The 17,411-nt window shown below is 33.8% G+C and overlaps 1 protein-coding gene across 1 annotated transcript in view; it reads left to right on the top strand.

Annotated features, from left to right (window-relative positions):
• Positions 1 to 17,411, top strand: part of Epha6 (EPH receptor A6) — a 785,836-nt gene that overhangs the window by 315,223 nt on the left and 453,202 nt on the right. Inside the window, exon 4 of the mRNA XM_076868894.2 lies at positions 9,111 to 9,266. Within this exon, the coding sequence (XP_076725009.1) occupies positions 9,111 to 9,266 (156 nt within the window). The remainder of the gene's footprint in view (positions 1 to 9,110; positions 9,267 to 17,411) is intronic.

The following is a 17,411-nucleotide window of genomic DNA, read 5'->3' as shown; positions in this document are numbered from 1 at the left end:
ACAATACTTAAGATCTCTTGATCTTAAGTAGCAAAATGGATACATTTCTGATCCCTTTTTTATATTACATTTATTAAGTCCTCCCAAAAAGCTGTGAGTTGGGTTCTATCATTTATACCAGTGTCAGTCCACTTATTGTAGATTGGGTGTATTTCTGTTATAGAGTCTGAGAAGTACAAGATTCAGGTGCCAGCAGACCTGTCTGTTCAGAGTATCCCTCCTAGTTGCATTAGCCATCTTCTCATTCTGTCCTCACGTGGGAGCTAGGAGTTCCTTGATCTTCTCCCTCCCTTCCTGTTGGGGATTTTGGCTTCAACATAGAGTTTTGAAGGGAAACACAAACATTCAGACCACAACACCTATTTTACAAATGAGAAAACTGATGCACAGAAAAATAAGTTCCTAGAAGTGAGAGTGAATAAAATACAGAAACAGAAATAAAAACCGTGTAATCTGTTCTCAAAGTCCACATTATTTTTCTTTGAAGTCAGTTTTTATAAGTGTAATTAAAACACTGCATACAAAGCTCTTATTAGTAACAACTTACCTAGATTTGCCAATATTTGTGTGTATAATGTCCCTGTTTATTTTATAAGTTAATGTGTTAAATAGTAATAAGAAGAAACAAACAGTGTATGGTTTCTAGGTTGGTATCCTCTTCTTTACGAAATCAATGTTTAAATCCTCAATGTTAGTCTGAAATCTATCTAGGTTCCATTTTTTTTTTTGTTAATTTCTTTATTATTTGGTATGTTAAATAGAATCAGATTGACATAGATGCAGTTTAGGAGTAAGTTCAGGAGTTGGTAGTTTCAGGGATTGCTTTCCCAACATGCTTTCTCTTCATGTTCTCCTGAATATTTCTGCTTTTCCATATTTCCTCTTTAAAATCCCTTGGCTAGAAGGCTGATGCTTCATTTACTTGATTGTTCCCTTCTGCTACTACAAATCCAGGACCAAGGGAGGTCAATACAGAGAGAAAAACTAAATGTAATGGAGGTTGACTCAGCCCTCTTGTAACCACAGTTTCAGTGAACAGAGAAGGTTTCCATCCTTTGGAATTTTGGCTCCCGTGGGTTTCCATTATTGGCTATCGCCACTACTCTGATTGCTTTAGGGCTAGGCAGTAGCTAGGGAGAAAAGAAAAAGGGGGAGTAGAGATGTTCACATTCTGAGCATTAGAACTTCTGATTTCCACTCTGCAGCAAAATCAGCTTGCTTGTCCTGGATCTCTGTGACCTCAGTTTATTCAGGCTATGGTAAGGGGTATGTAAAGGAGAGTGGGGATGAAGGGAGAGAGGAACAGTAAACTCATCACCAGCTCATCAGGACTTCACAATTTCATCTTCAATATGTCTATGTGTAGTAACTTTTCAGAATCCTCAAATAGCTGATCGGTATATCATTCCTAGATTTTATAGTTAAATAGGAAAAAGAGAGTATAGTATGTGTGGCCCAAAACCAGAGCTTCTTTCTTTAATTCTTAATTATGAATGTCATATATAACTACAGTATATTTCTGTAGGTCTAATGGCTTTTCTATTCAAGAGAAAGTTCACCTTAAATATTTGTTTCGTGGCAGCAACAGGAAACTTAAATTAATAACAGGATACTTATGTATACATTTTCTCATGTTGTCTTTATAGTGCTCCACCCACCCATTCCAGGAAGGTTAGGTTGAATATTTTAAAGCACAGTACACATTCTTATTATTTATAGACTTGTATTTTGTGACTTTAAGATTTTCTTTCTATTGTTGTTTGTAGAATATTCTGAGAAAACAAAATATTTATGCTTGTTTACCCTCAAGTTTTGGAGATATTTTCTTTTTATCTTTCAATTCCTTAATCTGTTTTCTGTCTTCTCTACTTAACATGACAATGAAATTTAACTTCCACAATTATGCAGCAACATCTAGGAAAACAACAAGAAACTGCCTTTGACTATTTGTTAAATTTCTTCCATGAAATCTAGTACAAAGTGATGCAGTTCACATACTTATCTGATAAGTCATTCAGGTTTATCAAAACTTATAGCCTATAGAATACCAATGAAGGAAAGGCGTTCGATTATATAAATATCAGTTCCTGCCACACAGGTGCAATTTAATATTTCATCAAATGGTAAGAACTGCACAGCCTGATATGCCACCTGGGATTTCTTATGGTCTTTTGTCTTCCAGGTCTCTGATAATGGGGATAGGAATAGAAAGCTACTAGTAATGTATAGCCCAGTCATTTGATTTTTAAAATAAAGTATGAATAAAACAAGTTTGTGAGAATATTTATTTGTTGGATATTATAGATTCACCATTTATAAAGTGCATAGAATTTATTCTTCTGGTATTCTTGCTACATTTATCAGTAGGTATAATGAAATATAAAATCAAATCATTTCATGAATATATTATAAATAATGATTTGCTTGTAATTTAATTATTCTGAATTGAATATACTCATTCCAGATTGCATGTGAAGAAACTAAGGTATAAGCTTATTTTCAATATGGTTGGTTATTATTAAAGGAAAGGAACAACACACCAGGTGAGGAAGGACTATCTGTCAATATAAGTTGTTAATTTTCATAAGATGAAAATCAAGTGGCGAAATGATAGTATACTAAGCAGTGGAACTTAGTTTGACTAAATGCATTCATTTTTTAATTTGTTCTAATTAGTTATACTAGAAATGCCACTTTCACTTTGATCTAGCTTTTCTTTGGGAATATAATGAGGTGTGGAATCAGTCTATCTAACCATATGTCTGTGCTCATCTACAAGAGATACTGCCAATTATCCAAGTAGTTGTACCAACTTAAACTTCCACAGCTATATGAGAGTTCACATTGATCCATACCCTCACCAACCGTTGTTATCCTATTTTTCTTTCATCTTGGACATTCTCGTTGATGGTCCTAGTATTGCACTGTACCTCAAAATAAGTTTTAGATTTTGTCTTTGAGAAACTAAGTGTAGTAGATAGGAGAAAGACTGACTTATGGAAGAAAAAGAGACATAGAAGAATAATAATTTAGATTAACTCAGTTATCTGATTTTTTGTCACCAGAATGGACTAATATACAACACCTGAAAGAAACATCTGAAAGAAAGCCAATGCAAAACTATATGAAAAAGTCACTTTAAGATGTGAGAAATCAGATAGCTGAAAGAAGATTAAAAAAAAAGAGAGAGAGCTCCATAATTGTTTCACCTTACTATCTTGAGAAGATTTTCAGGATGTAGTACAGGGAGGGAGGACCCTGACAAACACTGGTAGGTTCTCTCCTTGTATTGTGGATTGAGAGAACAGATCTGATACTCTAAGGAGAAAAGGAAGGAACCTAGATTTCACAATATGGAGTATCGAGATAACACAATGCTGTTCTGAAAGTGAGTTTCAGAGAGCTGCTGGGTTCTCTGTGTGTATTCACCCAAATTTTGCTAATGAACACACCAACAAAGGAGATAAAAGTGGTCATAAAATGTATGCAAGGATCCTAAAAGAAGGAAGAAAGAGGCAAATGGAATACTAAACAAATGGGAAAATTGGAAAAGGGATAGCAAGTTAGATTTAATGCATACCTGGGTCAGTAATCGCACTAAGTACAAAGATTTCAATTAATGAACAGAGATTAACAGATTGGATTAAAAACAAATATAGAAAAACCTCAGACCCAGGTATACGCTACCTACATGAAACTTACTTTTAATCTGAAGATATAAATAGGTAAAAGTAAAAGGAATCAAGGAAACAGATGGTACTGGGAAAACTGGAAACCATATGCAACAAAATGAAATTAAACCTCTGTCTCTCACCATGCACAAACTCAAAGTGGACCAAGGACCTAGCAATTAGATGAGAGACTGTATTCCTACCTAATAGAAGAAAAAGTAGGCCAAAATCTTCATCACATTGGGTAAGGCCCCGGCTTCCTTAACAAGACTCCTAAAGCACCAGAAACAAAATCAATAAATGGGATGAATTCAAACTAAAAAACTTCTTCTCAGGAAAAAAAAAAAGTGAGATGAAAAGAGAGCCTACAGTATGGGAGCAAATTTTTACTACATGCACATCAGATAGAGCACTAATCTCCAAATATATAAAGAACTCAAAAAACTTAATACCAAAAAAAAAAAAAAAAACCCAATCAAATGGGCTAAGGAACCGAACAGACACTTCTCAGAAGAAGATATACAAGTGATTAACAAATATATGGAAAAGTTTTCAACATCTTTAATAATTAGAGAAATGCAAATAAAAACTAAGATTTCATCCCATGCCATTCAGAATGGCAGTTATCAAGAAAAAGTATTGGAGAGGTTGTGGGGAAAGTTACACTCATACTTTTCTGGTGTGACTGCAAATTTGTGCAACTATTTTGGAAAGCAGTGTGGATATTCCTCAGAAAACTTGGAATGGAACCATCATTTGACCCAGCTATCCTACTCCTTGGTCTATACACAAAGGATTTAAAATAAGCATACTAAGTGACATAGCCACACCAATGTTTATAGCAGCTGAATTCACTATAGTTAAACTGTGGAAGCAAACTAGATGCCCATCAATAGATGAATGGATAAAGAAACAGTGGTATATATACACAATGGAAAATTAGTGTTAAAAGAATAAAAATATGGCATTTGCAGGTAAATGGATGGAGTTGGAGAATATTTTGCTAAGACAAATAAGCCAATCCTAAAAAATTGAAGGCTGGATATTTTCTCTTATTAGTGGATGCTGATCTGTGATTGGAGGTTGGGCATGGGATGAATGGAGGAACTTTATATTGGGCAGAGGAAAGGTTATGGGGGTAGGAAAGATGGTGGAATGAGATGGACATCATTACCCTAGGTATACGTCTGATTGCATGAATGCTGCATCTCTACACCACGTACATCAAGAGAATTGAAATGTTGCACTCCATTTGTGTATGATGAATTGAAATGCATTCTGCTGTCATGTACAATTAAGTAGGTCAAATAAATAAAATAAAAATAATTTTAAAAAAATAAAACAAAATATAAAAATAGTAAAAAAAAATTAGAAAAACCTCAGACCCAGGAGTGTACTACCTACATGGAACTTACTTTTAATCTAAAAATATAAATAGGTAAGAGTTAAGGGAATCAAGGAAACCTGGAATTGTTGGATTATTGATTATGGTAATGTCTCACAGTTGTGTACATATGTCAACATTTACCAAATTGTACACTTTATAGTTTTTAAATAGCAATTATATCTAAATAAAGCTGTTAAATATTATGAAATTGTAACTCAGTGATAGAATGCTTGCTTGGCATGATGAGGCACTGGGTTCAATTCTCAGCACTGCATATAAATAAATAAACACAATAAAGGCCCATAGATGACTAAGAAAAATCTTACAAAAAAGTATGGTAAATATGAGAACTGGCAAGACTAAAATTTTACAGCAGTGGAAGGTTAGTTTAGAAAAATAGATGTGAGTCTAACTTTGAAGAAATTTAATTAAACATTAGAGTTTAGACTCTATTCTAGAGACCAAGTATTGGTATTTTTTTTATAAAGGAGTACATAGCATATACTTTAGGCTATGTATATCAAGAGCCAAAAATCAAATTTATCTTGAAATTATACATATTTGCTGTACAAAATCAGGTACTGAGTCACATTTAGCCAAATAACAATGATTTGCAATTCCTGCTTTAGAAAATAGAGCAAAATGGTCCTTCTTCATATTTAGAAATGTAATCTGTGTTAACTGTGGAGTGGACTTGAACAGGGACAAAATAGAGACAGTTAGACCTTAAATGAATGTAGTAGTCCTAGAGATGTGAATTTAAATTATAGATTCATATTACTGTGGAGAGAAGCTATAATAACTAGAATCATTGTAGGCAATGAAGGACTGAGCTGAGTATCTATATCTATATAGCTTTTTCTAAAAGAAGCAAATAGTGCCACATCAGGTAACTTTTAACTTTCCAGCAGTATTCTGTACACTTCTGACACATGTTGGGAACTTTTCTTATCTTGGTTGCAAGCAATCAACCAAGAAGTGCTTTGTTTATTTAGCTTTCTGGAAGCAGAAGCTTACATACCTTATAAACAGAAACAATGGAGTAACAGAAAGAATAAAAGGTATATAAAAGTGCAGTGAAAAATGTTCAGAACATAAAGTACTGATATCCCATTTTTAGCAGAAATACAAGCAAAACCAAACGAAATGGATACACAGAATGCTCGTCCCAAATAAAGTTCTTGTGATCTCATAGTGTTAGTAAATTCAGAATTTATTCTTTTCACTCATTCAATTTTTCAAGCATTTATAAAAACTAAATATATACTTGCAATCTACTATGTATTGTAGATACTAGAATGGTAATGCCCATTTCTGCTTTGTGGCAGTCACAGGAACTTAAGGTTACAGATGCAATAAAACAGTTATGACCTATTATGGTATGAGCTGATGAGGTTTAGGTTATGTACTATTAATGTATGCTATATAAAGAAAATATAAATGCCTAGGACAATGGTATTTTAAGATTTTGTCAGCAGAATTATTTGTGTGTATACATACATGTATATGTGTGCAGTAGCAAGAAAATCCAAATATACATAGATAATAATTTGAAATGGAAATCTGATTTTTAAATAGCTAGGTCACCTTGCAATATTTAGTCTTTTTCTGTCATAGTTAAATCACTTTCAAGATACTAACTACTTTTATCTCTTACTTATTATGCAATGATTCAGCAAGGAAAAAATTATAAATTTATAGTTAAGATAATGGTACCATGATCACAGTGTGCACTGAATACACATGTATGATTCTCTACAGAAATTTAGTTAACAAAGTAATCATACACTGTCCAGTTCAATTAAATAATTATATATTGATCACCTACTATATGATGTGCACTAAGCACTTTGCCAACCTGTTCTCCCACAGCTTACAGCCATCCAATAAGTATTTGCCAAAGAAGAACTAATGTGGGTGGAAATGGCTGAGATTTATTGAGAAACTAAATTTTTTTAGGAAGTATAGCTTTGTTAAAGAAGTGAGACCTAACTCCTGATGTGGAGTTAGCAAAACAGGTGGGTCAAAAGATGGTGATAGAGAAGAGGTTTTTCAACAGAAGAAAAGGCTCAAAGCAAAAGAAAGAGCATGGTGAATTTATGGAAATTAAGGGAACCCCTCAGCAACTCATTCATTTATTGCCCAATACTCACAGAGGGCTTCGAATGCCTGGCACTCTTCTAAGCCCTGGAGAAGCACTTCAGTAAGTAAAACAGACACAAATCTCTGTTTAATAGAGCTCACATCCTCATGAGGGATGGTTTCTAAAATTAAATATGTCATGTGTCAGGTATTGCTAAGTCATTTGGAAGCAAGAAAAACAAGCGAAGGGTAATATGGAATATTGTGGTATGGTGTAGCAGGAGTTGCAGTTTAAAAAAGGGATCATGCAAGGAAGCTTCACTGATACTATGTTGTTTAAAAAGAAGAAAGGATATAAGGAGGGAGCAAGCCTTATGCATAGTTGTATAAGAGCAGTTGGTAAAAGCAAGCTTTCTAATATGCTCTCTGTGACAGAAGCAAGCTTTTCTCTAAACACAGAAGAAAATTCTAAGAGGAAATAGCATATTAGCTTAAAACCTTTCATATAAGATGTATATGTTTAAAATCTTGTATTAGTTATTGCAAATAAATAAATAAAATTTTTGTTGGCATAAAAATTAAGCTAAGAGCATACTACTTTATATAATAAACAGTGTTTATGGCTAAAATTTGAAGAGCTGACAAAAGAAGGAAATATTTCTTATCTGTCTTTAAAATAATATTTAAGTGATATTAAAAATAACATTGGAATGCTCTGAATTCAAGCTCTCCATTTAGATATACATATCTCTTTAAATTGGTTTATTATATTTTTAATGTTGTAATAGCTTAAAGATATTATTTAAGTGTCTCAAGAGGTTCCACTTTTGAAATTATTTGGAAATTAATAAAACCCCAAACATTTGGAACGGTAAATTGCATAATTAAGTAGAGAATATTTATTTAATGAAAAAATATAAATAAGTATGTTTTATTGAAAATTTTATGATATGTTTTCTTAATAATCCTTTATAATAAATTCAAACTTAGAAATTGCAGGCTTTTAAGGAATATTTTAATTATGAAAATGTGAGCAGGGTTATCTATTATTTATATACTCTGAATTTCCACAGGTTTAGAGAAATATTTTGGTAACACAGTCCTTTTTCTTATTAACTTTTTAGCACTACCTTGTCATCAAGTTAGAGAAGAGACTGATGTTGGTGTTCATATGCCACCGCTGATTATTGATACTAATACTGAATAACTTCTTACTATGTAAAATTAATAATTTATAGTTATCTTAAATTAATAGATCATTTAAAATATTTTATAAAAGTAAACATAAAATATCAAAAATAACAGTTCTACCATACAAAAACGAAAAAAAATTAATGTGTATTTTTTTAGTTGTAGGTGGACACAGTACATTTATTTTATTTTTATGTGGTGCTGAGAGTTGAACCCATGCCAGGCAAGTGCTCTACCTGATTCACAGCCAAGCCACCAGAAAAGAAAATCTAACTACTAACAGAGGTGTTAAAGACACATCAAACCAAACTGGGGCTTTGTCCTTGCATACTTAGAAAGAATGAGGGGGAATGAAAATCTAAGTACACTTGAACCATATGATTTAGTTATTTAATGTCATCTTCCCAAACTCTACAAAATCATCTTTTTTACTGCCAATAATGGGCATCTTCTCACTTAGATAAGCACTGATGTTTTGTGTGTAAGTGCATGTTTGTATGCAATAGCAAGGCACTAAGCAATATATTATACTGATCCTCAATATACAAATGCCTTAGGTACACTTTTAAAAATTAGCAAGCAACCTCAGCTAAAATATGTCATGGTTGTGATACTAATAGTGAATAGCTAATTACACATATTAGTAACATATATATTGACCTTTCTGTGTATCTATGATGCTGAACTCTGATGTCTAAAATATGTATAAATTAAAATATGTTGTACAGAAGAACTCTAGCATAATAACTAAAAAGAAATTGTTTCTTCTGCTTTTACAGCTTGCAGACCAGGATTCTATAAAGCCTTTGCTGGTAACACAAAGTGTTCTAAATGCCCTCCGCATAGTTTAACCTACATGGAAGCAACATCTGTTTGTCAGTGTGAAAAGGGTTACTTCCGAGCTGTAAAAGATCCACCTTCTATGGCATGTACCAGTAAGTCTCTACATTTTGGATTTGCACATCCTGTTTCCAACCCTTTGGATTTCTTTATCTGAAATTTTAAAAATAAGTGAATGTACAAAATCCTGTATCATCAATGCCATTTGTCTTTGATAATAGTCAAGGAAAAAGCTGTCCTTTTCAGCATGGTTGCTTTCAAACACTTGTAAAGAAAGTGTTTACTCCTCAAAATTTATACTGATCCTTAATATACAAATACCAGAATTGGCATGAGGCCCTGCAGATCTTCCCTAACCAAAAATCTGTGTTTAAGAAATTTCGGTAGTTTAAGACTACATGAGAAATTATAAATAAAACCTCTGTTCTTTGCTTTGACCTTTTTAAGGCACACCAATGTAGGACTATGAAGTTTTTTGTGTGAGGGAGAATCCAGAGGAAACTTTTAAAATCTTTGTAATTATTATGCAGAAAAGCTCTTTTCCTTGGAATTTTCTTTAAAAGAATGTACTTTTAAGTTTGTCCATATTTCACTTTACACTTCCTCTTCAGTTTTTTGGTTAGAGACAATAGAATATTAAATCTAAATGTGAGGTCATTTTAATGCTTGTGTCTGAAATTTAAATTATTTGTTGACTTCTAGTATTCAAGTATTGTGGAATATTTGAGCATTAATTTATAAACTAGAAATGGATGTATTAATGAATTTCTAGGTGAGGTAAAAGGAAAATGTCACCCCTTAGTTATAAAAAACTTATTAAAATCATAAACAAGATATTTTAGTGAAACTTGGCTTTCGTAGTGATAAATTTATACCAAAATGTTGCTTCTTTTATGTAATTCCACAGGAGCAAAAATAGATTGAGAATCATGTAATGTCACATTTTCTTTAGAGACATTTTTGAACTTGACTGATGCCATTTATAGATTTGTCTGCATTACTATAGATTTCATTGCAAAATGTTTTTGCAGCCAGGCGCAGTGATGCATGCCTGTGATCCCAGCAGCTTAGGAGGCTGAGGCAGGAGGATTGCAAGGTCAAAGCCAGCCTCAGCAATAGCAAGGCACTAAGCAACCCAGTGAGGCCTTGTCTCTAAATAACATATAAAGTAGGGCTGGGTATGTGGCTCAGTGGCTGCATACCCCTGAGCCCAATCTCCAGTACCCGCCCCCCAAAAAGTTTTTGCAGATATATTTAATAAAAATTCAACACATTCATTAGCGATAATTTTTACTTCCTGATTGTAAATACTGAAAGACTTGTTTCTTCAGAAAATTACAACCTGAAAAATAACTACTTAGATTTTTTTTCCAGATAAGATATTTTAAATTTATAAGAAAGAAAATAAAGATTCTGAATATTGTTGGTTCTCATTTAATTGTGAAGATAGTTTTTAACAGAAAAACATTTTATTAGTAAAGATGTGTAATCCCTCTTTTATATTTGCTGAATATTATCATATTATACTGTGGACAACACACTCCAGCTTAGCTAAAAGGAACTATTTCGAACAGCTGTATTCCTGTGAGATGAGCATCCCTCAAAACCTATGTAGGACATTGAGCAAAGTCTCCTGAGTGACAGAGGAGAATCTTCTCTATTTATTTATTTATTGACCATAAATTGAGGGCATCAATTGGTTGCCATTCATAGAATCCTTCCAAGGTATAGTAGAGTAGGTAGCTGGGAAGGCTATCGTGTGGAGAGACTAGCTAAGGATATAAATATAGGATCAAACTATGTACATGAATCTGGAAAGTTATTCAATTCGTTGTTGAATCATATAGTTGTATTTATCAGCTTATCATTTCTTTATTTCCTTTTTTAATGCTTGATAGTATAAATTACAGTTTAAAAATGCTAGCCTGCCTTTGTCAGACTAAGAGGAAGCAGAGAAATTTATGATTCTGTCATCTTTGGGCAGAGTTTTATATAGGGAACAGTGTGCCATTTTTGCTATTGGGGAGAGAAAAACAATTTTCTTGCTCTCTCTCTCTCTCTCTCTCTCTCTCTCTCTCTCTCTCTCTCTCTCTCATGGATTTCAGCAATGACAGACCCCTGTAACATAAGATAGATTAACAAGAGAAAAGCAAAGGTTAAACAAGTGGAATTGATTCAGGCTAAAATGCCGTTTTTAACTGAAACAAGAATGCAGGGTATTAGAAGGGGTCAATATGAGGCAGGTGCTCGGAAAAGCATCAGAAGCCAAGTCTGTAGTGTAGGTTTAGGTCACAGTTTTCCTTAGGTAAGAGTGTCTGATGGTTTAGTCATCCTTATCTTCCCCAAAAGATAGACACCCTTACAATGGAGGTTTTCCATATGAATGTACATTTTCCTTAGGAAAGAGTAACTCTGTTTTCAGAGATTTTCCTATACCTGCAATTTCTCAAAATAACCAGCTCAAAGCCAAACAAAAAAATTTTATGCCAAAGAGGCATATTTTGGAGTGGCATATGCTGCCTCCTAAATTGTCATCAGAGATCAAGATAAAGAACCTCCAAAGAAAGATGAAATGTGGAATCTTAATCAGGTTTCCCTAGTTCAGCCATAGAAAAATCTCTTCTCAAGCCTCTTCTGTTATTTCCTTGAGGACTTCTTTCACTTGTTTAGCAAAGACTTAGCATAGTGTATACAGCAAGTGCACTTCCTTTCACAGCTAGGTTATCTGAGAGTGAATCTTGGTACTTATCAGGTAGGTAAAGTTGGGTGAATTACTTAGTCTCTCTTAATCTCAGTTGCACTCTATATAGTGATAACAATGTATACCTTTTACTGCTGTCATGATTATTAAGTTATTTGAAAAGTACTTAAAAATGAAAGCAAGACCATGAACTCCAAAACACATCATGTCTCCTAGAAATTAAATGATTAGATTGTGAAGAAAAAAATTAAAAAAAAAACATTAGGAGGTCATTGTGTTATAAGGCTGGGCCTACTCTGCAGAGTGGGGGCAATCACTCTTGTCCTTGCTGATTCTTGTGACTCCACAGAAAAGAATTTGAGTGAAACACAGAATAGTAAGCAAAATTTTAATAGACTAAGATGTGAGTGTAGCTTACAGCATAGAAACTACATAGACCACCTAAAGAGAAGATTATATGGTGCTCACAATTTTGGAATCTTTAAGAAAACTGAGTCCCCTGTTTTATCTAATTTTCCATCTTCTTAATTGGTTTATTCTATACTTTGAATAGGACCATCAAGTTTTCTTTGTGAAGGTCTTTATATTTTGGCTATTGGGGTGATTTGAGGATTGTGACATAGTTCTAATAAGGGATGGTCCTGGAAACTTGGCTACAAGAGATAATGATGACATGCTCGCTTTGTCTGGAAACTGGGAAACTGTAGTTTTTCTTAATTAAGGGTGGGGGAGGTTTTGATATACCAGGTGCCATCTTCCAGGTACTTGTCTGTAAGTTAAGGCTCCTGTGGTTTTCAGTTGTCCTTCATTGTCCTTTCCCCTATCCACCTGTTCATGGCTAACTACCCTACCCAACAATTGAACAATTGGACTTAAGATGTCCACGGTAAATACAGCAAGATGTAGAACTTTTGAGTCTGAGAATCCAACAAGGTATCAAATATTCCTGTTTTTCATTAAATGCAAACAATAGCCAAATTTTAATAGATACAAATTCCATAAACTTCCAGATCCTATGTCTCTATAGCACTTAAAACATTGCTTTCAGAGAACCTTGTAGGCATTTAAAAGTAAACATTTCTTCCTTAGTACTGGGGCAGGGAGAAAGGTAACTAAGATTTTTGAATGTATGGTTACTATATATTTTTAATTAAAGACCAAAATATCGGAAATGGATGACATTTAGCCAATAAATGGCCTAGCAGGAAAAGATTTCACACTTAGGTGGTAAACCCCAGGGCCACAATGGCCCCAGCATACTATTTTCCAATTCCAGAGAAATAAGTTGGAGGGTTAAATGGAGAGGATTTGGACATTTTATTACCCATGTGCGCTTCAGCAGCAGCGAGAGTGGAGGGCAAGATAAAATGGAAAGTCACAGGGCCCAGGATGTAGCTTTGTGCAGTGTGCTTCCCTAGCATGCACAAAGCCCTGGATTCAATCCCCAGTATCAAACTTTTCTTTGCCTCCCCCTGCCTAATGGCTTTTCTAAGAGTCTCTTCTCAACAGTGATTTCACAGAATATTAATAAATGAAAAGAAAAAGAAAAGGAAAGCCACACTGCTCCCACAAGCAAGGGGAATGTTCAGGATAGATTACATGCCTACAGTGCAGATAGATTTCAGATGTTTTGTGAGTACATTTCTTTAAGATTGGAGACAAGGGAAGTGCCCATTTCCCCTCTTTACCATATTTTCTTCTTTACTGTATTCTCATTATCTCACTGCCAGTATCAAAAAAATTTTTTCCTAGGCACTGACTAGTGTTTACCCCAATAATAGGTATAGTGGGTGAACATATAATGGATATGACTTTAAAAAACCCTAAAATCCCTATTTCCTAATGCCTCCCTAAAAAAACAATAACCCCAAATTTTCTGGTACAACAGGGCATGTGATTTCACAATGAAGACTTTTATTATCTCTTTGGTTTTGTAAATCTGAGACATATATGTGATTTATCAACATAATGCATTTTATGTATTTCAAGTGACTGCAATCTGAAAACTAAATGTCTTGTGTTCATGTTTAATCTCTCAGATTGTGGGAGTGAGCTGCTCTTTCAACCTGCTGTCGGGCCTGGCTGTTATTATTCATTTCTTGTCTTAAGTTTTTGTTTCTATTAACTCCTTCCTTGCAACATGCAATGCACAAATTTCTATCATTAAAAATACTTCTGGTTTGTTTTTTCTTTCCTCTAAAACAAACACTTTGGAAAAGCAATCACTTTAATGCTTTCTTTTTACTTTTAATATTCTCTTAAGTTATTGTATCCAGACTCTTGCTGCTTACTCTACTGCAGCTGGATTTTTATTCCTGCCACTGTAAACATCTAAGAAGATCACCAATGATGTTCATTGTTATTTTGTATCAGAAACTCTTTTTCTGCATTATTCATGACATTTAATTCTGCTGATCCCTCTTTTCCCTTGTACTCTAAAACATTGCAACTCCATTTCACCCTCCTAGTTTTATGAGCATTTTTCTGTTGCCTTTGATGATTTCTCTTCTTTTGCTCACCTGTTAAATGTTGAATCTCCTCTTGTTCCCTTCTTTACATTCTTGACACATATTCTCTTTCTCTCCCTAGTTTCAAATCCATCTGTATATTAGTGATGCTCATATTTTTATCTACATCCCAGTCCTTTCTCCTGAAATCCAAAGTCTTCTTGTCAACTGATTATGGGATCTGATGACCTTGATGTCTGTGGAAGCCAGCCCACCCCTCTGAATTTGTATCACTTCATACTCCCTTTATTAAACCACTACACTTCAAAGACACTGAGCTTATTTTCCTTTTTGAAAGTGGTTTCTTCTACTTGAATGCGTTCTATATAAGATTTCTTATGAGTGTTTTCTTTTAGCTATTCAGGATCACATATCAGCTCTTAACATGGGCACTTTTTGACCACCCATTCAAAAAGAGAATCCATTCTACTTATTCTTTTTTTGTCATTGTGTCTTATGATATGTGGATTATATAATTCTTTGAAAATCACCTGGTTTATTTATAAACTTGCTTCCTTGTTTATTGTCATTCTTCCCACACTTGATGACAAAGATCATGGGCTCAGAGATGTTCTTTCTAAACTGCATCTTCTCCACTCAGAATAACAACTTGCATATAGGAGGCACTAAATATTTGATGATAAAACTAATAACTTCAAGCTTAACCTGCCAAAGCCAGTTTCATTGCTTTCTATGTTGACTTGCTCATCTACCCTTGCTCTCTTTTTTTTTTTTTTTTTTTTTTTTTTTCTTATCCCAATGAATCCTCCCTTGGTCACGCTTCCAAAGCATAAACATTTCCCCTGCTCCTTCCCCTGACATGTTCTATCATTTCTCCTTTTTAGCATATCATCTCTCCATTCCTTCATATCAGTTTCTAGATCATCAATTAGTCAAATTCTTTGATTCTCAATTGGGTTAATTTAATCTACTGGCAAGTATCCTTCTAACTCTCCCAAATAATCTTCCATATAATTACTTACTACTATATTTAAAACAAGAACAAAGAACAACTCGAAAACTTTATGATCCTATTCCCATTTCTAAATAACGACTGCCCAAACTCCAATGCTCTTTGCTGAAATTGTACTTCAATAAAAAAAAAAAAAAATACAAAGTCAAGGCTCAGTCTGCCTTCACCTCTCCTTTAACTACATAAGCATCTCTGAAACAGTACTTATGTGCACTTGTACCAACAGCATGCTTGTAGATTTAAACCCATTTCTTTTTTAGAAAAATAATTCATTATATTCCATTTGCATGAACTAAAAGATATGCAGAAGAAATTAGGAATAAGAAATTTAAACTAAAATGTGGAATGTCTTCTCTGATATCTGAATCTATTTCTTACACTCTTCACCTTATTTCTCAGGTGACTCCTTAATATATGTTCTGTACTTATGGGTTGAGCCGTGGAGGACCCTCTGAAGTATCAGTTCTCAGTCAATTACGGTGGTTTCTGAGAGCTGTTTGGAGCACAGGAGACCCTGCTACTTGCCAAGAAGTCCTTTATCAAAATAACCATCTAAGATTTTTCCAGGCCAAAAGGGAAAATACTTACTGCAGTTGGAGAAACAAAGTAGAACAAAAAGAGTTGCTAAAAAAGTACTTATCAAGCAGAAAAGGCTGAAATTGAAAAGATACAGAGAAATGGAGTAAGAGTATAAGGGTGAATGAGTGAGATACTAGAAAAAATATATGTAATTCCATGATCTGAGCATTTCTACCTTGATATTTTTCATGTGTTTAAATTAGTAGAGTAACTTTAAAAGAAAAAAAAAGCTACTATTTGGTACTGGAAGATTCATTTATTTAACAAAAATTTATGTTACTTAGAAAAGTTTAAACAAAAAACATAAATCAAATGTGTGCATAATTCTTATGCACACCATTAAGAATTTTGTTTTGTTGTGATTACTTAAACATATAATCAAATGCCTTGTGAGTAAAAACAATTTCTTGCAACTTCATTCCTAATACACAGGCAAATATCCATGTCTTTGTATTTGATATACAATGACAGTGATTGTGAAGAAAGCGTAAAACTTCAATTTACTTTTGCTCTAAAGCTAACATTGTAAAGCATGACTCCTTTATTGTTGGAATAATTGGCCACTTTAGAAAGTCATTATTCTCTCACTCTTCTTTTGAGTAGAATAAATAGTGGTTTAGATGCAGCAGGAGAGTTCTTTCCACTTGTCAGCTGCTCTACTTAGGTCCCCCACTTCATGGTGAATACAGGATGCTCACAATACATACACCCTAGCTCAGTGTGCTATGTCTGTTCCCACCCCCCATCTCTCTATTTATTTTTCTTTCCTTTCTTTTGTAAATTCAAGTTTTGTATGAAGGAAACCATTCTGGCTCCTTGATTTTCCATCTCTCAACTGAAAAAAGCACAACTGCTTGGATGGGTGATACATGTAACCACATGGTAGCATACATAATTTTACAAAGGCCAGAAAAGGAGTAGTTGCAAAAATGTGTTTTATTACCTCTAGAAGGCTAGAGGTATTTTATACTTGTCTTATAATAGAAAGTATTTTGTGCTTGTCTTATTATAGAAAATAACTCTAAATATTCACTCATTCTATTGCAGTGTTATATTTTAAAAATTAAAATGACCCAACATTCCTGAGTAGAACTTGTATGTAACGAATCCTAGTTTTGTCAGCATAGAGGACTAAAGAAGATGTCTTTTTATTATCATGGAGTTTTTAAGCACAATTACTTCAATGTTTTTATTTCAGCAGATATTCTTTTACCAATTACCTGGGAAAGGTTCTTTTATAAGAAGATATATTAAGACGATATTCTACTGCTGTTGAAGAATTGAGTTACCACTTCTTGCCAGTATGAATTTATTCATATCCTCTGCAATAGAAACTCCGAGATGATTGTCCCAATCGATATCATCTTCTTGTATACAGCAGACCAATTACCAAGAATGATTCCATAATTTCGAAGGGAGCATTTATAATTATGCCTGCAGTGTTATGCATTTTGAGGAAGGTTTATTAATTTGCTTGAAT

The sequence above is a fragment of the Callospermophilus lateralis genome, chromosome 10 (genome assembly GCF_048772815.1).
Source record: "Callospermophilus lateralis isolate mCalLat2 chromosome 10, mCalLat2.hap1, whole genome shotgun sequence".
NCBI lineage: Eukaryota > Metazoa > Chordata > Mammalia > Rodentia > Sciuridae > Callospermophilus > Callospermophilus lateralis.
The sequence above is the reverse complement of the archived record's forward strand: the minus strand, read 5'-3'. Positions and strand labels throughout refer to the sequence as shown.